Here is a 22,138-nt window from a genome sequence, read left to right as displayed (position 1 = left end):
TGTCATCGCTGTAATTGAGCATATTGGGGATGTTTTGGATGATCTGTCTGATAGCTTCTTGGAAAATTTCAGCAGCTGAAGACACACCAAAGCTTAGTCTCTTATATCGAAAGAGTCCCAGGTGTGTAGCAAAAGTTGTGATGGGGCGTGACTGGGCGTCCAGTTCCAGCTGGTGATAGCCCTTGTTGAGGTCCAATTTAGAGAATACCTTGGCGCCGTTCAATGCCGAGATCATGTCACATAGAAGTGGCCCTGGATGGCGTTCACGTTCTATCGCAGTGTTGGGGATGCGCATGTCGACGCACAGTCTCACTTTGCTGGTGTTGCCCTTTTTTGGTACAACGACTACCGGCGAAACCCACGGGGTCGGACCGTCCGTGCGTTCAATGATGACGGCAGACAGGAGGTCATTGATCTCTTCTTCAACAGCCTTTTGAAGGTGGAAAGGGACACGCCGGGGGTGCTAAGCAACAGGCCTGATTTGCTTGTTGACATGTAGGTGTATCTGACGGTTCCGCTGTCCATCACGAATTTGGTGTCATGATTCCCTACTTTGATGTGCAACCGAGGGTACTTCTTCAATTGATCTGGGTCTGCGATCATGTTTGCATAGTGCTTCGTGTATTCGGAGCCTCTAGATGAAGATCTGGAGCTCCGGGACGGGGATCTGCGGTCTCATCGCGATCTGTGCGACTCCCTGCTGGAATGAAGGGAGCTGGAGGACCCTGCGTCTGTGTCATTGACGGCTCTAACATGGTGCTTTCTGGTGTCCGATCGGGACGACCTCCCAGTTCCACTTCGCCTTTCTTTGTTGTATTCGCCACACATTGCTTCGAAGTGGTTTGTACGACCGCACTTTCTGCACCGCTGGCCCATGGCAGGGCAGACATCCACGTGAGGGTAATCATATCCGCATCTGAAGCACCTCCTTGCCCTCTCTGGTCTCTTCTCTCTTCGGCCGGTTTCCCGTCTCCTGTGATCTGAACGCCTCGAGCGAGACGACGGTCGCGATGTCCACTGATTGTCTCTCGAGCGTCTTCGCCCACCACCCCGGTCTTGAACTCGATGCGCTTGCTCATGGCTCACTTTTCGTCCCGATTCAATGGTGGCAGCATGCTCTTCAGCCTGATCGTAGACGCGAGTCAGTTCCTCAATGTCGTCCAGTTCTTGCGGCTTTCTCAGCAGTCGTCTCCTGAGCGATTCTGAGTGGCACCCCTCTATGATCTGGGACTTGATGGCGGCGTCGGTTGAAAAGTTGTCGAAGTCGCAGTGTCTCGATAGCCGCCGCAGGCGAGTGATGAATGTGCTCATTGCCTCGTCTTTTCCTTGACGTGCCTGATGGAAGGCATGGCGCTCGTAGTCCACGTTCTTTTTGTGGAGGAATTTCTTGTTAAGTGCGTCGCGCACTTTGTCGTACGTGCCGGTGTCTGCAGCAGGGAGATCCTTGATCAGTTTGCTGATTTCACGCCCAGCTAGATTCCGGAGAGCTATCAGCTTGTCTTTGTCAACGGTTACTTTGGATCCTTCGAGGTAGTCCTCGAAGTCTTCGAGCCATTCCTGCCACTTGGGGCCCATGCTTCCACCCGTCATTATGGAGACTAGCTCTGGGGCCCTCAGATGTGATCCTCCTGCACAGAGGGGCTTGACGTCATCTCGTTGCGGTGATAGCGCCATGCTGGAAGCTTGTCGATGCTTGTTTGGTTGCTTTTGTCAATGCTTGTTTCTTTCTTCTCGCCAATGCTTGTTTATTTGTTTTTGTCAATGCTTGTTTCTGTCTGTATGCCTGACTTCAAAATGGCCGCCTACAGTTTGCACAGGGAAGGTGTCCCAAAAGTTGCCTGACTCAAAGATGGCCGCCGTGGTTATCTGCAGGCACTACTTTCTCTCTCTTCATTCGACCCCTTTTCTTCACACAGGACTCACCGGCAGTCGTTTTCAGGAGCAGCACCCTCCAGATTCAGCTCCCTCTGGTCACTGCTGCAGTCAGGTGAGGTTGGGGTGGGCTCCCGCCTTACTTTGCAGGGTCCTTCGGCGGCAGCGTGCCAAAACCCACGCATCCGGCGTGAGGTTTTCCGACGTCGGAACTCACTCGGGCTCCAATTTCACCGCGCTCATCAGCGCGTGGCAGCAGACCTTCGTGGGGGCAGTCCACACCAGGATTCACTCTTCTTCTTCTTCGGCCACAGCAGTCATCAGGTGAGGTTGGGGTAGGCTCCCAACTCACTTTCTAGGTTCCCGCTCTTCGGCGCCGATAGCGTGCCAAAGCTCACGCATCGGGCGGGACTCGCGCTTTCGGCGCGAAAGGCTTCTTCTTCTCGAGCGTTTCAGCGCTCGTGGTAGCGGCTCCCTCTGGGCTCCCACAGTCACGGGAGGGGCAGGGTCACCTGCTGCTGATCTCTTCTTTCAACTGGCAGCATCACACGGCAGCGGATTCTTCTTTTCGACGCTGCAGGGGACAGGGCGCTCTGATGGGGTTCTGTAGGCTTCAGTCATGCCTATCCCACCCTCGTCGCCAGTTGTAGCATCTTGCTACAAAGAACCACAGACACAGGTTCTTATATTCAGGAGCTTTATTACTTGCAACTTATCTCGACCCTGTCCCTACACTAACTGCCCTCATCCTGTCCCTACTCCACCTCTTCCAGTCCCTGACCACCTAGCTCCTCCCACCCAGCTACTAGACTGCTAACACACAACAGAGACCTCTTGAAGTGGAGGACATTTCAAGTGGGAGCAAGTACTATTGAAGGCAAACCAGGATGTTCAGTCCTTGGCTCGTTAAAACCTATTTTAACTGTTGATTACTTTTGAATAGAGGGATCTATGTGGATTTTCAAACACATTTTTTTTTTTGCTGAGTTTTATATAGCGCGAACTAGACCCGAACCGAATCAGGTATCAGAGCGCTTTACATAGCACCAGTTACGTTACATGAGGACGGACCGACACACATTCATTTTAGGCACGGGGAGATTAAGTGATTTGCCCAGAATCACAGGAGGTTTTGGTGTCGTTACCGAGACTCGAACCCAGATCCCCAGGTCCGAGGTCAAGCACCCTAGCCGTTAGGCCAACTCCTCTCCCCTGAATGAATTACTCAAACTGTCTCTGGTTGGACTTAGCAAGTTGCGTCCACTTGTATTCATTGTTCATATTGTATTTTTTGGGAATTAGAAAGGTGTGGATGAAATGCTGGCCACTGACATGGGTGGGATCGGCTGGAGTGACTCTGTTACCAAGATCATGTTGTCATGTTCTCCATGCAACTAACTGTAAAATCAGTGGATCGCTCCCATTCCTTTTTTCTTTCTGTTTATTGAGAATAACTGTGGGTAAAACTAAGATATGTTATGACAGAGCATTTGTACATTAAGAGGGAGTGGAGCCCCATACAGCCTGTACATATCAACTACTAATGCAGGAGCACAGCATCACCATATCATACACATGTGTTCTGAGATCCAGCTTACATCACAGAAAACTTCAAATAGAATGGAAGGGAAAGCAGGGGAGGAGAGACGGGAGGTAGCCTCTTCATAGTGTGCTTTCTCAATGTTTCATTGCTAACTATCCTCAGTCTGATAAATGTTGCCCCGACCTATTCGGCCCCAACATGGGAAGGAGAGTGAGATTGACTTTCATCCTTCACCTGCAGCTGCAAATAAGTTTGCAGCAGCTCCCAGATATCTTGGGGGCAAATATGTACATGCATAAGGTTTCTAATAGGCAGACTGCTGCCCGTGACATAATGACAGAACACTGCATCCTGAAGCCGGTCATTCCAGCAGGGAACCTGGCGGTGGACACAGCACATTGCTATATGTCATTTGGCAAGCAGCAAAAGCATGGAAATCATTTACTTGTTGCCTACAGGCACATTCCTCACATACCCTAGCAGCGCAGTCAGGAGGGAGTGTTCTATATGTAGTTCTAACCTCTCATCCATTGTATCAAAGAGGACTCCGCAGTATTGGTTGATTGCCGGGCAATCCCAGGACAGGTGCAGGAAGGTTGCCCGCACTGCATGCATTGTGCACCATCAGTCACGCCTACTTTGTGTAGTCAGTCTGGTGTCCTGTGCAGTCTGTGTAAGAATTTTAATTGGATAAGACACAGTCTGTAGTTAGGGGACAGTTAACTTGCCTGCGTGCAGCTGAAAGTCCTATGTTCTTCCGAGATCGATGTGGCAAGCTGGATCGCCCATTCCTGATGCACTTTGGGAACGCATACTGGCGCTGTGTGCTGCATATCAGTGTATAGCCACATGGTCAATTTGATGAGGGAGGGGTTCCTCAGAAATCTCTCTAGTACCTGAAACATGGGCAGTGCAGCTAGGAAGGAGGCAAAGCTAGCCCGTAGTGCAGCCCGAAGCTGATAATAGGTCATTCTGTCTAGTGCACCCAACTCTTCCCTCTCCATAACTTGGTGAGGTTCAATGAAGGTCCCCTCTAGAAACATATCTCTCATTGTGTTCAGCTGGAGTGTTTTCAATCTAGTGCAGGGCCCCCTGTCCGCTGAGAACAATAAAGCGGAATGTCTGAGAAGTGGTATAGAAGGGGCTTACAGCACTTCCAGGCACGCTCTATGGTGCAACTCATGCCATGCCCACACAGGGCAGCCAACCTTGTCCACTATAGGCCATAGTCTACGTAGCAGTCTGTAGAGAACCCTGCGCAGTGGGTGTGGCACCACTTGATCATGTTTGGGCGCTGTACGTGCCTTGAATTGTGTTGGGAATACCCAGTGAAATCCAAACTGCGCCTGTGCCCAGCTAATTTAGTGATCGATGTCAGGTGCATCCCAATCTGCCCTGCTCAAAGGGTGGTGTTAGTGTTCCCCAAGAGACCCTGGGTTGTTTCTCATCCTATGCCAAAGAGATCATGTTTGAACCCAATCTCCATTGAAAGCTGTTGTTAGTGGAAGGGGGAGATTAGTAAATAAATAGAGACATTTGGGCAGAATGACCATTTTGGATATTTCCCTGGGCCATCGGCCCAACAGTTTGGGAATTCCAATTGGAATTCCTCCGTAACCACCTCTAGCAGAAAGATTATCAACTTTTACCCAGTTGATGAGTACGCCCGTACGTAATGCCAGACCTCGGTGCGCAAGGTGCTGCCGTAGAAAATCGCAGTCGCCTGCAGCGATGGGTCAACTTTCTTTATTGTGGCAAAGAATGTGCACAGGTTGCTTGCCTTGGCCCTGGTGGAGTCAAAGCCACACTGATCAGGGCGCATTACAAGGGGCAACAGGGAAAGAACGATTCAGAAAAGGGGGTGGTGATGAACAGAGTGTCTGAATTAAGCAGACCACTCTTACCCAGTCCAAAGATCAGGGCTTGATCCATCACCGTTATTTAGCTCACTGCCCCATCCCAGCTCAGAACCTGGCTACATGCAAATTAGTCTGTCCCTGGCCCAGTGCATCATGGGAACAGGGCAGACCAAACTACCAAGCCAATTCTTCACCAGAAAGGAGACAAGCTACCGGGGACCGGTTTCTGGCATTTCAGCCTCGTCGGCCCGGCTTGCTTGAATCCTGATGGAGCAGTGAGCAAGGGACTCATGTCTGAGTATACCCTGCCACACCTATAGTGGCCAAAAACGATTCAGAAAAGGGGGTGGTGATGAACAGAGTGTCTGAATTAAGCAGACCACTCTTACCCAGTCCAAAGATCAGGGCTTGATCCATCACCGTTATTTAGCTCACTGCCCCATCCCAGCTCAGAACCTGGCTATATGCAAATTAGTCTGTCCCTGGCCCAGTGCATCATGGGAACAGGGCAGACCAAACTACCAAGCCAATTCTTCACCAGAAAGGAAACAAGCTACCGGGGACCGGTTTCTGGCATTTCAGCCTCGTCGGCCCGGCTTGCTTGAATCCTGATGGATTTTCAACAGGGAAAGAAGCCTCGATGCGATGAGCTTTGTCAGAATTTTGTAGTCCAGATTAATTATGGATAACGGCCTGTAGGAATCCCATCTCTGTTGGTTTTTATCCGGTTTCATAATTGTAATGATAAGTGCTTCCCGAAGAGACGGAGGAAGCACCCCTCTTTCCAGCAATTCCTCATACATGTTTATGAGGTGCAGGGCTAATAATGATGCATATTCTTTGTAAAATGCTGCTGATAGGCCGTCTAGGCCTGGGGCCTTATCTCACGGCAAAGCTCGAATGATCCTAACCACCTCCTCTTCTGTGAACGGCTTGTCTAGGTAGCTTTGGTGCCCATTTACAAGGCACAGCAGCTGAAAGGAAGGAATCAACAAACTCTTCAAGTTCAGGGGGATACACCCCTGTGTTCATTACGTATAATGAGGGGTAGAAGGAAACCATTTCTGTCTGGAGAGCTGCCTGACCCCCACCAGCTCATTTTCAGAAGGGCGTAGTTTGTTTCCAAGATATCATTGTTCTCCCTGGCCTTTCTGATTAGGCCCACCAGTGTCTTGCCCACATGGTCTCCCTCTCCATATCTCCTAGCGCTAGTCTCTCTGCCAAGATAATGAGTTTCGCACAAGGCTGCCTCTCTGAAGTCTCCAATCTTGCCTTTGATGCAGCTCTGTGGCTCAGCTTTGTTAGTGGCAAAGACTTCAAGCTCTAATAATTGTATCTCCTCCTCAATGCTCTTGCTCTCCTTGCATCAAGCACAGAACCGGCACCTGCTTAGCGATACATTGCCCCCATATAACGGTCTTAAGCGCTTCCCAGGGAATCAAAGGGGACTCGACCGACCCTTTATTGAGCGCAAAATATTCTATATTTGCAGCCCTGATGGTTTACCGAAACGCCTGTTTCCGCAAGGCACCTGGGGGGAGCTGCCAACTGAACGCCCTACTCAGGTACTCTGGCATGGACAGTTCAGCAAGCATCGGAGAGTGATCAGATAGGGTTCTAGGCAAGTGTGCAGCAGCAGTGACCCAAGCAGTCACGTATTGGAAGGTGAGTCAATAATCAATTCTTGACCAGGATAGACCAGCAGGGGAAACATAAGTGCCCTCCTCGCTGATTGCATTTCTGCACCGCCAGATGTCTACCAAATCATTGTCTGCCATAATGGCATGAAGTTGTGCCGGCGCTCTGGGATGAGGGCACCGGGTGTAACTCGACCTGTCTTTTGGAGGATCTAACACTACATTGTAGTCACCCCCCCCCCCCACAGCATTGCACCCGGTCCAAGAGTGCCAACTTGCCTCCAGATTTCTGCAAAGAATTCTGGGTCATCCACATTAGGGCCATACATTGAGATCAGCCACCCAATCAGGCTGATTGGCCCAGCATGCCCGCCAACATCACATGCCTCCATTGTGTGTCACATAAAGCCATACGCGTGTGCCAAGGCAACCCCTTCCCAATTAGCATGGCCTTCCCCAAGCGTAATTACAGCAGCATGCCACATGCTTTTCGCCAATCCACCCCATGCATAAGTGTGTACAGTTATGTCCTGTCAAGTGCAGTTGCTGCAAAAAACAAATGTCTGCCATATGGCGATTCAGGTGCGCAGCAACTAATCTTGTTTTGCGCCCATCATTCGGGCCCTAATATTCCATGTGATTAGTTTTAGTCGGGTCTTCTCCATTCTCCATTCATCCATTCACTCAGCATTGAATTCATCCTCGCACTCGAGGACCCTCCCTGAGGGGTACCAAAGGTACAGGAGGCCTGATGTACGGGTGGGAAGAAGAGAAGGGACATCAGGAATACATTTCAACGGGCATAGTACCCAAAATAAGATACACCCCACACCTGCCTCCCAGCCTTGCCACCCCAACATGGCGATCTATGGTGTTTAACCAAACAGAGAGTAGGAATCATCACTAAGGGGAACCAGCAACCCAGCTTAGGTAGCTGGGTTGCTGGACAATGCGTAAGCAGTTGAGAGAATATACCCAACTGCCAATAAGGCAAACATAAACAATCAGTCAAATAACTCAAAAATTAACAAAGTGGGTATTTACATCCCTGCAGTTTGGCAATTGACACCATGTAGAGGCAAGCCAAAGCTCCCATCCTCCGAGCCACACCGCTCATCTTGTTCGATCATTATCACTGATATGGCTGCATTCCTCTGAGTCCTTCTACAATTACGGAGTCAGCTTGGCCGGGCGTAGGTTGAATATGAATCTGTATGCAGCCTTAGGGGCTGTGAAATATGAGGTCTTTCCAGCATGAAATATTCACAACTTAACTGGGTCGAGAAGAGACTATTTGACATCCAGTCTTTGTAATTATGGTTTGACTGACATGAATTCTCTTTTCGTTGCCTGTACTGCCAAAGTGAAATCAGGGGAAAGGGATACTGTGTTTCCTTGATAAACAACTGTTTGCTGGTCTCCTGCAAACCTAAGTGCAGTATCTCTGCCTCTGTAAGTTAATAGGCTGACAATTCTTGGTCTGGCAGGCATCCCCGGTGGAGGTCTCGGTCCCAGTGACCTATGTGCTCTCTCCACCATACACATGAGAGACAGTGAGTCTCCCAATACAGCTCTCAGCATTTCTTATACATGGTCTTCAACTCGGGCCATTGTGGTGGATTCCAGAACAGCCACTATCCTCAGGTTGTTGTGCCGGGACCTGGCTTCCAAGTCCTCATTTTTGTTGCCAATCCCCTCCAGGACTTTTTCCATACTAAGCAGTTTCTCTTTTGTCATGCAACACTCGTCTTTCAGTGTGGAGGTACATTGTTACGACTGGTCACCTTCTCTTTCAGTCAGTTAAATCTGTCTGTTAGGGATTCTATTATATTATCAATGGCCGTGAGGTATTGCTTGAGATCTCTGAACATCTCTCAAATGTCCGTTTCTTCGGAGAACGTCCCCCCATTTCGGCGTCTTGCTGACCTTCTTCCATGTGTTCTGTGCCTCTGGGTGGCTTTTGTTGTTCGAAGGCCAGCTTGGACTGCTGAGTGTCCAACTTCCCCTTTGTGGTGGCGACCTCCTTCCCTCCTATGGGGGCCGCACTTCCCCTCACCCAGCATCGCCAGGTTTGGGGGCACCCCCCTGAGTTGAATCTGCTGTCTGCCCTGCTCAGAAGAAGTACCACTGGGATAGTTATAATTATCCGCTAGTTCATGGCCTACTGGCGGACAATGCTGTTAGGAACCATGTCCCAAGTCGTGGACAACACAGGGGGCCCACACTTATGCTGGCATTTTCTTCAGACACATACTGGGGGGCAGGTGCACTCCTGGTCAATGCGCTCACAGTACAGTTCTAGCACCGGAGTACTTCCGCTTTGAGAAAACACCAATATCTCAGTGGGGGTTGGCCACAGCACCTTTAGTCACGGCTGGGTCACCCGGTAACCTTCAGGGTCATCTTCTCCCCTGTTCTAATGACTCTGTAGCCTCCAGACGCATCAAACCTACCATGTCCTCTCTTGGAGCCTCCTAGCAGTGGAGAACTCGCTCCACGTCTGGTCTCACTCCATCGGACACCTCCTCTTATTTCTTTCCTTGATATCTTGGGGATGTCATGCAGCATTGGATTGTTTGTTCAACCGTTTGAAACACTCCTGTCTCAAGGCCACGTCACCCCCCTAGAGGCCCAGCTGCATCAGGCTTGAGTGCAGCCTGCTGCCTGGCTCTCTACTCTTCAGCTGCCCGCCTCCCAGGTGTGCTCTGGCACCAGCACTCCTGTGTGCTCTCAACATTCATGTGCTTGCAGCCTCAGCCAGTGGTATTCCTACCTCCGTCTCCGGCCCTCAGCAGCCCAGGGTCAGCCCAGTCAGACCTCCATAGGAAGGCCCATGGCACCTACTTCCCTGCTACAGCTTGCAATCTTCCTCGTTGCATCACAAGGGGCACCCTTTCAGCCATGTGGTGAACTGTCTACAGCACCAATGACCTCCATGAGGGGACATATCCATCCCGGATCCTAGATTCTGCGGCCCCCGGTCTTCATTTCTCCCAGCGAACTTGCTACGCCGTGATCCCGGGCCACTCTGCATCTCCGCACCAAGGCTGCAGGGCATACCGTCAGCTCCATTTCATCCTACAGGCCTCTCTCTGGCACTTATTGTCTCGGGACCAACGTCCACCAGGCTCCCAGCAGCTTCCATATGATCCTCACATGCTGCACTTTGTTCATGCCTGCTACATTTGCCAGATAATTGCTATTCTCATATTAACAGGACTAAAGAATCTGGATTTCATTAAAGACATGGAGGCTGACATTTTGCATTGTTCCTTTAATGCAGTCCAAGCAGCCGCTTACAGCACAATGTTAAAAGGTGCCAGAATAGAACAATAGCAACACATGAAAGGCATGAGCCATCAACAAATCTCTCTCTTTTAAATGCGGCTCCAAGCAGATAAGTTAATTTTCCTTCATTACCCTTATTCATTTTTATCTCTATTTTGAAGTTCCCTTGTGTGTGGCTTAACCCCACCGCCCCTTCCTACTGCCTCTATACCGATCTCCAATTTACATGGATCTCCCTACGCCCCCTTCCCTAGTCCCATCCTTGCGTGACTGACCAGATTAACCTGCCTTTACTTTCAGTTTATGTACTATTTCTAATGTTTGAATATATTTAAAGATTTTTAGATGTTTAATCGAACTGTAATAATTTGTTTTTTTGTGTAAACGGTTATTCTTCAATTTCATCCTTGTTCTACTTCCTCATGCCATAATGAGGTTACCTAATGTCTTCGTTTAACTCCCGTTTTTCACCTCTTTCCACCGATGCAGGCCGCGCACTCCAATGCGGATTTACTGGCCTGCCTGCAGAGCCTCACAAAGTGGCGTCCATATCGCAGCCGTGGTCTGTAGCTCCCCCTGATCACCCCCATTCCATTAAATGATGGGTCAGACAATTCCTGTTGATCAGTCACAAACTAGGGATCCCCTATCTTGAAGCAGTTCTTGAAAGGAAATCTAGTTGTCTGACTGTTCAATGCTAGAGAACTAATTGCAGGATGTATGAGTATACCAGGAGTGTCACAAAGGCATCCCCTCTAAAAATGGAATAGCTTAACTATCAATATAATTGCCCTATTAGAGTGGAATTGGCCACTATATTTTCGATGAATTAATATAATATGAGATCAATTTGCTATATTTAGAAAAAGCTTTGTTTAAAAACGCTACAATAGCATAACTATTCTCACTGAAAAATGTTGCACCTTATATTAGAGGTAGACAATTATAACATGTTCCGTTTGGTTTCTCAGTTTTATTTTTTAAAGCGTTTTCCAATGTTCCACTGTTTCCCCCCTGGTGGGTTATGCTACCTTTTATGTTAATGTTTTACAGATCTGTGCTTGTTTCACTTTATTAAGCGGTAGCAATAACCTATACCTAGTCACTTCCATAAGAAGAGCTTGAAGTCTTATTTAATAGTGAAGCTAATTAAAAACCCAATTAGGGCCTGAGCGGGATATTTCAATAGGAGCAAATATCTCACTGGGAGCTGCTCTTGTTTTCATTGATAGCAAACAGCTAATAATCTGGAAAGGAAAGTAAGCAAAAATCACTCAAAACAAGTAAAATAAAATTACAAGCCCACATTACCTGTATCGTTGATGAAGATAGTACTGAAGAGCATCCCCTTGTCCCTAACACCACACATGAGCTTCAGTGCACCACATGAAGGCTTCCAGTACCAAATGAACTACAACTGAGAAAAAACTGCAAGGTGCATAAGATAGTGCACAGGTACACACATACACAGAATCACTGGGTACTGAAAGACTGAATTGAAGAAGATGCTTGCTCAGCTGATATCTCATTACGTAACCGGTCAGCAAGAATTGTATAACAACATGATGGTTGACCTTTTGGAGACCTATGTCTGTCCTGCCTCTCCGGTTGTCATGTAGGATGTATTTGAAGCGGAGATAAGATTGGTCTTAACATCATTGTCTTCACAAAGAGAAGCTGAGATCCTATGACACTCCGTCAGTGTTAGGCATGACTCCCTTGGGTGGTAGTCCCCCAAAGATTTCACATTCAACCTCCTGCTGAACTACTTTCTGTTGACTTTAGGTCTCTCTGGACTTTACCATTGCTACCCAGTACTAACGTGTGTCTGCTCTCTCCCTAAAACATGGCACAATTGGCCTATACCTGATTGGTACATTTAATTTACTTGTAAGTCCCTAGTATATAGTACCCCATTTACCCATGACCCGTAAATTAAACGCTACTAGTGGGATGCAGTACTCATTGCGCCATCCACTAAAGTAGTCTTGTAAAACATGCCTGCAAGTCTGCCACTGCAGCCTGTGTGCACAGTTTTAAAATTGCCATTTCGACCTGGCAAAATAAACCTATTGCCAGGCCTAAACCATCCCTCAGGCCAGACATAAAGACTTTTAGGGCTGCTAAAAGTGCCCACAACAAGAATGTGTATAGAGCCCAGACAGTGAATAATGGGACCTGGGTGTAGCTTGGAGAGGGTCTTCCTGGAAGGATGGCTGGGGAGGAGCTGCACCCTGCCCTGATTACATTTCAAGGGACCTTGCCCACAGCACACACAAAGTAACCTGACACCAGGCCTTCCCTTGCCTTTGTCACCTTAATCATTACCAGGGGAAGATTAAGAACTGACCAGAATCAGTCTTGGGGTTTGGTCAGGGAATTCCTCCACACAAAAGCTTTCACAAGGTACAAAATGGGGTCCTTCATAACCTCCCATCATAAAACTTTTGACCTGTGGAAGATTCAGAAGAAATGCCCCGCTATCAGAAGGAAGGCCTTGCTGCTTGAAGGACTGTCTTGTTGTCTGAAGAAGGAAAATTGAACCTGCTTGCCTTGATTCCATGATACTTAGAGTGACTAAAAGGGTCAGTTGGCTGACATCATGTGTGAGCTACAGGGTTACAACTAGCTTCCAGAGGCCTCCCGGCAACTGCCCAGCTGACAGGCTGCAACTAGACCTACCTGAGCCCTGCTACTCATCTCTGTTGGAGTGATTCCTGATCCCTAAGAGGTACCCCCAGGTCCTTGACACTTGGTTGGCATCAGTAAGAGCTCCTCCACCTGAAAAATGTGAAAATCCTGAAGTTTGTGCTCCTCATGACCATAAATGGGCCTGATTGCATGAAGAGGCTGCCGCCCATGACACCCACAACACAAAGTTCCAGTGAGACCTGCTCTTCGCACTGACGGGACTATACGCAATGACCGGCAATTCAAGACTTTCACTTAGTGCTGACAGTGACCATCCGTGATGATCCACCAACGTGAAGCTTCAGCAATGACTGTCTCCTTGCGCTAGAGCAACAACCATTTGTGTTGCTTGACCTGCTCTTTGCTCTAAAAAGCCTCTTCCTCGTGTCCTCCTCCAGTGCAAACCGAGCTTTTCATGCCGGGCTTGAGGCAATAACTCGTCAGTGGGACTGTCCTGGTCCTTGTATACGACCCATGCTCCATATTTATTGGCATGCCCGTGTAATCTTTGTTCACAGTCTAAAGCGACCATAGAACCGTGAGTTGTGCTTTCTGCTTCTTCACGCATTTGTACTAAAAAAAACTTTGGGATCCAATACATCTTGTTTTACTGATTGTTTTTGTTTGCTTTGGTATCAAATTATTTTATTAAATTTACTCTATTTTCCTAAATTGGTTTGGGATTTTTCTTCGGTTTTTCTTGTCTTGTGTTTGCACCTTATTACTTGATATTGTGCTGCATAAATATTTTACACATTGCCTCTAAGTTAAGCCTAACTGCTTTTGCGCCAAGTTACTAGAGAGATAAGCACAGTGTATTTTAATGACCGCTGCCGTTCATCCTGACAAGGATTGTGGTTGTTTCCTGAGTGGGGCTTCCACTCCCCTCAGTCAATAATCCAGTGTCTTACAATGATAAGATAAACCAATTAAGAGTGAACAGGAAATAGTAGTTGACCTGAAGAGCAAAATGACCAGTTGCTGTTTTAAGAAAAGAATACAAAAAAAATCTAATTAGAAAAGAAATTAGTAAATCGTGGGGTGATGTGTCAAGTCAAATGGGTTTTAAGATTGAAAAACCTCAGGATGGCTTGGAAGGTTAAATCTTGTGGGGTGCAGAAGCAAGTGCAAATGATCATTACTCGAGGCACTAGAGACGAGGTTGAAGAACCAGGAGCTGTGCTCCCCTGTCTGCATGCACCCCCCGTTCCTGCACGGCCTAGACTTCACAGTCCATGCCATGCAGAAACGTGCTTTGAAGGTCCCAAGGCGATGCCTTGCTAAGGCTCACATATGTCTTAGCACGGCACCTCCTTGAGGCCGCCAAAGCAGGACCACCCGACCTAGATTCCAGTCGGAATCTGGCAGGCGGTCTTAAGACATGTTTGGCTGTGTGGCAGTGGGGCATTGATGTGGCATCCTGCTGCCACACCACCAAACTCGTAATCAGGCCTTTGTCTTTCAGGTCGGAGTTTTAAAGGCAATATCACTTTTGTCCTTTGTCAAATCGTCTGAGAAATATGTCTTCTCAAAGAAGTGTATTAACTGTTTACTCCTACCCTGCTAAAAAGCTGTACAATAGAATTTATCAAACAACGAAGGAGAAACCCTACTTTTTCACAATAGGGACAGGGTAAGTAAGCGTGAAACTGAGTAAACGTCCCTCAAGATCTATTCGTGGAACTGTATCTCTACAGGGGCAGATGACTATTAGCTCATCTATTGGTTTGTAGTGGTTCAGACTTTTTATACAATCAGATGAAATTATATCAAGGGTCACAACCACAGTAAATCACAATGTTCAAAATCACCGAAACGCTGCGTCGACGAATGTTTTCTTTTTTTTGTCTCTTGTTTTTAAATTGTGAATGTAATACACTGAGAACTGTACGGACCTTATGACTCTTGCGATTTTGAACATTGTGATTTTTTAATATGTTTTTATATGTGAAATTTAAAAAAAAAAGACATTATGAACCTAATGTATGAGATGTTATAATAAAGGATGTTTATACTTTTACTCTTAATGACATTTTTGCTTCAATTTACGATTTACTGTTGTTGTGACCCTTGATATAATTTCATCTGATTGTATAAAAAGTCTGAACCAGTACAAACCAATAGATGAGCTAATAGTCATCTGCCCCTGTAGAGATACAGTTCCACGAATAGATCTTGAGGGACGTTTACTCAGTTTCGTACTCCTACCCTGCTCCAATCTTTGTCCAGGGATTTAATGCAATTTTACTGGGAGAAACTGTGCCCAGTACCTTCTGTCGGGAAAATGTGATCACGTTTTTTGGAACAAGGAAAGGGTTTGCACTTTTGTCAATTACAGAGATCATTAACCCTAATTTCAAAACTATTATCAAAATGTCTTCCATTAGACCAGTCTCAGCTTCATGCATCAAGCCCAGGCGCGGCTCCTCCACAATAATGGAGGAGCATCGCCCCACTGCCAGCAGATGAAAAATAGAACGTATGGTACACTTATGTATTACAAATGTTGGTCTCGTCCCACACAATTGCAAAAGTCAAAACCTGGGCCGGCCCATCAGAAATTTACAAATATGGGCATCAAGTAAAAAGATGTTTTTTTATAGGCACAACTGCGATCAACTTCTGCCTAAGATACAAGAGATTTTTTTAACTGCCAATTCGTGTCCCACACCCAGATGGAACAGACACATTAACTAAAATGAATATTTGTACCTTGCTGTGCCATACTAATAAAGTGTTGTTTTCTAAATTTGATTTTGAGCTTTGTAATTTGATTAATGTGTGAAAGTCATCTCATGTGGCTCGACCAATGCTGTGTGCCAAACTAGAGAACAGAGGGCTGACGCTTTCAGACTTAGAAAATGTTGCAGCACTTTCTAGTTCCTGAAATTAATCACCAATTTACTAATGCCATTAGTAGGGGAACGATTAATGAACATGCTGTGAAGGAATAGGCCCGTGAATGTAAAGCATCAGTTAGGCTTCACACATTGTAGGCTGTGTGGCTTGGGTGTGGTTTCTGGATGGAAGAAACTGTGCTACAGTGCTGATTTGGAGAAGTCCACAACTTCCACTCAGATCAACCACCCCTTAATGGCCAGCAAACGGGACCAGAGAAGCTGCTCAACCCCAAGATCCACAAGGACTGTTGTCCTTCTTCAGTGCTGCAGTAAATGCATGAGACTTATTCTATAGGAAACTTTCAAGTGCCTCCAACTTTAGAGCCTTTTACCTCCTGGGGTAACACACAACGTGCAAAATGGGCTGTGTGCATGCAAAGAGCATATACCAAATGTTGACGATAACTAAAATTCACACTTTGTGAACAAAACACAATTTCTCAATAACAAACAATAAAATAACATGTAATACAATACAATAAACAACACTGTAAAAAACGTACTGTTAATAAGATTTTACCCATCAATATTATTATAAGAAAAGTGAAAAAAGAGGCCCTACCTTCGAAAGTTGCGACCACGGTGTTTTTACTGTCTCGCAAGTTTGATCAAGAGATTGTGCTGAAGAGATTTTTGCAAGTCGTTACTTAGGAGCAATACAGGCCCAGTAGTATCTCCAAGGGTGATTTAATGCCTGTCAATTATAGCCTTTTCTATCTAAAAGGAGTGTAGACTAGCTAATTTCATGAACATGTTTGTATTTTTTAAGTTTATGTGTGTGTTAGTTCAGTCTAGTTCATAGCAAATAGTAATTACCTTTGAATTTGTATCTCAGTAAACTGCACAATCATCTGCCAATCTGTTGCTGTCTAGCACTGTTTACCCTGGTGTACCATCAATTTGGTTTTCAAGTGAGTTGTATGTTTTCCTCCTGCAAAGCATTCTAACCCTCAGGGGTCTGGTATGTTCTGTATAAAACCCATAATAAATCATCAATAATATCGACCTCGGACCTGGGGATTTTGGTTCGAGTCTCGGTAACGACGCCAAAACCTCCTGTGATTCTGGGCAGATCACTTAATCTCCCCGTTGCCTAAAATGAATGTGTGTCCATCCTCATGTAACATATTAACTGGTGCTATGTAAAGCGCTCTGATACCCGATTCGTTTCGGGTCTAGTTCGCGCTATATAAAACTCTGCAAAAAAAAAAAGGAATATATGCATTTGAGCAGGTTTGGCCCTGTGAAATCCAATAGTAAGCAGTTATGTGGGTATTCCCAAATATTACACAGGTAGTCTCCTGCCCTACAGATGCAGAAGAACCTACTCCTTCAAAACACAGGGTTACAAAGTGAAGCAGGATATGGGGGTGCAGTGTGCAGTGGAAGGAACCTCCTCGAAGAAAATAATATTTACCAGTTAAAGAGCAAAAAACAAATCCTGCACAAATGTAAATGTCTACATTATTTAATCATGCAGAATGTTTACCTGGTGCGAACTTTGCAACTGAAGTACAACTTCCCTTTATTCCTTGGAGTACTACTGGGATTCAGAGACTCCAATAAAAGTCAGAAGTCAACCTCTGAAGGAGTAGATCCCGACTTTATTAAAGGAATATTCAGATATTGTTATATTCTACTGCTCTGAACCAGAACTAGGGATCAGTAATGTTTTATTTTAAATTTTCAATTTTGTAGCCCGTGTTGCACATTTCTTAGTCTCAGAAGCGTCACTCCTCTGCAGAACATGTTCTTTTTATCGTATCAGAATTCCAAAGCCTGACATAGGGAGTGAAATGTATTCTTGCTTGATGTTGTTTCTTAAACCTGGACACTCTCAGGACACATTGCCTATTGTTTCTTTACCTCTGTGTCCTCTTGTAACAGAATGAATATTACTGTAGGTTAGACTTCCTATGGAAGAACAAATTCAAAAAAGAACGCGAGGAAATTGAGACCATGGAGAACCTCAACCGAGTGCTGCTGGAAAACGTACTCCCCGCCCACGTGGCCGAACATTTCTTAGCCCGGAACCTGAAGAACGAGGTCAGTCACTGCTGTTTAAGAACATCATGTATTGTGTTTTTTCAACTCGGGCCTACAATGTTTCAAGGAAATGGTTAAAGAGCCAGCATTTTGAATGTGTATGCTCTGACTCTGGCTAACAACTTATCTGACGTCATAAACACCCCAAATACACCAGCATGGACCTCTCAGCCCAGACCCATTTCTTCTTCCCACCCTAGAGTGTTAATTCCTTAATTATTATTTCGAATAAGTAACGTCTGTGAAAGCAAGCACTGGTAATGTACTAATTGAAATTGGCCGTTCCTTCAGGTCTTATCCTGTCCTTCCAGACTTTACAGGAGGGCCACTGGAATTATGCGGCAGGAGAGGGACAAATTATGCGGCAGCGTTGAGTAAATTATGCAGCAAGAAAAAGGAAATATATGCAGCATAATGCAACACATTTTGTAATAGTATTACTTTATTATTTTGTCGTTTTAAAACTTGGTAACACTGTCTGGACATTGGTTGCACCCCATTAGTTTCCAGTGGTGTAACGAAATTCGAGGGGGTCCCCCTGCGAAGTGAATGGAGGGGGCTCCCCAAGCTACGGACCCAGTCAGGAGCTCTCAGCTGCCACCAGTGCACAGTGCCCGAGGGGGCCCTGGAGCTCGAGCCCCCTGCACCACAGGGGTTGCAGGGGCTCTAGTTTAATATCCAAGTATAGCAATAAGCAACAGAAATACGACCTGTCCAGTTTGGTAATGGGCTTCCATTGCGCAGCAACACATATCACTGCATTTTTAGTAACTTTTGAACTGTTTGAGCTAGAAACAGTTTTTTTGTTAAACTCTGCAGATTATGCGGCAGATGAAGGATTATGTGGCAAATGTAGAAAATCTATAATTTAGCAAAAAGGACCACACCTGCACAATGGCCTAATTCATGTGGTCCTGAACATGGATAATATATGTTTATGTGAATCCTAAGGTTTAAATCTATTATCAACAGAGATGATATCTAAAGGAACCGATGCATACGTTGGCACACCTTGTTGGCTTATTCGTTAGAGCTGTGCTCATGCTAGATAAAACATTGTTAATAGCGAAAATTGACTCTGAAATGCTAGAGTATTGCCAACCTGCCAATAAAAGCTTTAAATTGAATTTATAACTGGAGGTGTTTGTGTTGGGATTAAAGAGCATGGCATTTACCAATGAACATTATATCTAAGCCATATTAAAACGATTTTACAGTTGAGAATATATGTTATATGGATCAAAATATGTCTTATGGTTCAAAGCTCTGGAATGTCCTTCTATTTCTGAAGTAGCTAGTAACGGTAGTTGGAGTTCCCAGCAGAATAATAGGGTCAGTGGAAATTTCGCAGTTCTGTTATGTTTCACGTGGAGATTCCACCTGCTGGGGTGCAATCTACGAGGGAACTACAGGGGAAAATGGGGAATTACTGGGCCAATCAGGAGCAGAATTCCCTGGAAATTCCTCTTTTCTAAGGGGACCTTTATTGTCCCACTTGTAATCCCAGGTGTCTATAACTCTAAGGATGGAATTAACAGGTTGGTTACCGGGATTTCATATTGATGTCCGAAGTGTCTGATAAATTAGACTTGTTGAACATATGCTTAATTTTTTTTACGTTTATAATGCTCTGTTATGGTGTAAGACCTTGATTTGTGATTTTTTTATGCTGATCTATATTGTTTCAAAAATTGAAAACAACTATCCAAATCAATGTTATCATAGCCTTAAATGTTATTTAGATAAGCACCTTTACAGTGTTTAAAGAATAAATATCATGTAAGGAGAAAGGCATGGGCTTGTTGGTATAATTAGCCACAATGTATGAACCTTAAAGAAAGCAGTAAGTAAAGAATATACAAGCACTGTTATTGAATCAGAAAGATTTTATCATGCCAGAGTATTGTAGAACGGGATTCTGCTCATACACAGAACTGTGCCTAGAGACTTGGAACCTCAGTGAATTAGGGTGTGCTAAAACTCACCTTAGTACCCAACATCCCCTACCAGACTAGCATCAGTGTCTCATTGGCTCTTCCAAAATACTAATGATTAGACAACTCAGAACATGGAACTTAGATTACCTCAGGCAATGTGGAACATATGAACACTCTTTCGTTATACTCTCATACCAGTCCAAAACAGGGATTAAAAGAAGACATGTGCAAGTTTGAAATATTTATTTCTAACGCCGTGTTCTCATGCGCAGTATCTTAGCTAATACAAGTAGACATATTATCAGAACTAAGGTTATCAGCATAGTTACTATTCCATAAAATACAAAGGGAGAAAGCATGTTATAATGCTAAATTGAATCAGGTTTAAAATATACCTATAGTTCCCCCTCCCTTGCTAGTAGGTTATTTTATATCTACAGAGAAGGTCTCTTGGGATTACAAAGGTGGCCCCATATCTCTTGTACTAGCAGAAATGGATCACATCAGATTCTGCACCAGCTCTCAGCATGCGAATGTTCTCCAAGTGTGTGTAATCATGCCTGCGCAGTGCATTATTAAATGCGCCAAAATCAGAGGTGATTCAAAAAGGGGGTGGTGATGGACAGAGTATCTGAATTAAGCAGAACACTCCTACCCAGTCAAAAGATCAGGGCTTGATCCATCACCGTTTTTTAGCTCACTGCACCATCCCAGTTCAGAACCCGGCTACATGCAAATTAGTCTGACCCTGGCCCAGTGCATGATGGGAACAGGGCAGACCAAACTACCAAGCCAATTCTTTACTACGACGCCTGAAATGGCAGAAACCGGTCCCCGGAAGCTTGTTTCCTTCCCAGTACAAGAATTGGCTTGGTAGTTTGGTTTGCCCTGTTCCCATCATGCACTGGGACAGGAACAGACTAATTTGCATATAGCCAAGTTCTGAGCTGGGATGGTGCAGTGAGCTAAAAAACGGTGATGGATCAAGCCCTGATCTTTGGACTGGGTAAGAGTGGTCTGCTTAATTCAGACACTCTGTTCATCACCACCCCCTTTTCAAAATCAGAGGTGGCCACAGCTGCATATTTGTTATGTCTAGAATGTGCGCGGATCAGTCTGAACAACAACCATTGTTTTGAAATAACCTTTAAGGCCTCGGCACTCACTGTTCAGACTAAGCTTACCAAGCAAGGCTGCTAATATAGAAAAACATGTTATTCTCGTGTAAAGCAAAGCACTCTGCTAGACTCTAAACATTTAATAAAGTGTGTGCCGTGTGCAAAAGCAGCAGAAAGGAAAAATGGCGTTTAAACTTCTAATAAGCTCATGTCAATTTAACACAGTGTGATTGCAAGAATCAGCCCCACGACAGTATGACCTCTGAGCTTTCACCTGATGGTAGCATGAATTTGGCAAATGTTGGGAAAGACAGTACCAAATCAATTGTAATCTACATTGGGGATGGATATAGGACTAAGTATTTGTATGTGGTTTTTATTTGCATTTTCTTTATAGTGTGCACCAATTCCTTTGTTGGTTACGGCCACAAGGGTAGCGTTATTGTCACATGTTTGGGGTTTTGTTGGCTTCCCTTGGTTTAGCTTCACACAAGCAGGCTCAGATTTCACCACATGTTGATAGTCCTCCAGAAGGTGCCAATCTCTGGGCCTGATTCACAAAGTGTGCTGTGAAGTATGTTTTGTAGTATTACAGAACGTAAAAACATTTTGTTGCAGCTTCTTTTCCGTAGCGGCCGCCAAGTTATGGAACTCCCCACCCACTTACATTTCTAAAGCAGGCACCTTCTTGGCTTTTAAAAAAACTTCTGAAAACCTGGCTTTTTCGTCTTAGTTTTGGATGCTCATCTTGTTTCCTCCTGGTCTGCTATAGCGCCTTGATACCTCCGAGTATTAGTGCACTTTACAAGTGCTATCTTATCTTGCGTACAACAAAATGTAGTTTCTCACATTTACATATGAGTTTTAGCAGTGAATTTGGGAGAGGCACAGTGGAGTGGGTGGGAAAAGCGGCAGGCATTCACCTAAAGAGAATGGGATTAGGGAGTAGTAAAACAGGTTTAGGGGTGATCAGCGAGGTATTTAGGGAGGGCCATCACCCACCAACACAAGAGTAAGCCAAGGTCGTTATTCTGTGGGGTGAGACATGTTACTTACACTTTTGTAACAAGTTTACACTCGGAGGCCCAGTTTCACAAAGGTAAATGTGCACTTTTGTGTATGTTTACAACTTTTTGGTTTTCACAAACAACTCAACACTCCGTATACCTATTTGTGCTGAGGCCATGATTGCGGAGTCTCCGGGTACAGAGAACTCCGGACACATCAGTGTAGGAAGTGCAGAGTCA

General features: G+C 45.5%; 1 protein-coding gene across 2 annotated transcripts in view; it reads left to right on the top strand.

The window, feature by feature from the left end:
- The window catches only part of ADCY2 (adenylate cyclase 2), a 1,840,236-nt gene that overhangs the window by 1,600,307 nt on the left and 217,791 nt on the right, over positions 1-22,138 (top strand). For both annotated transcript variants that reach the window (XM_078687629.1, XM_078687630.1), the window contains exon 17: positions 17,678-17,836. In XM_078687629.1, the coding sequence (XP_078543755.1) occupies positions 17,678-17,836 (159 nt within the window). The remainder of the gene's footprint in view (positions 1-17,677; positions 17,837-22,138) is intronic.

The sequence above is a fragment of the Lissotriton helveticus genome, chromosome 4_1 (assembly GCF_964261635.1).
Source record: "Lissotriton helveticus chromosome 4_1, aLisHel1.1, whole genome shotgun sequence".
NCBI classification, from domain to species: Eukaryota; Metazoa; Chordata; class Amphibia; order Caudata; family Salamandridae; genus Lissotriton; species Lissotriton helveticus.
The sequence above is the reverse complement of the archived record's forward strand: the minus strand, read 5'-3'. Positions and strand labels throughout refer to the sequence as shown.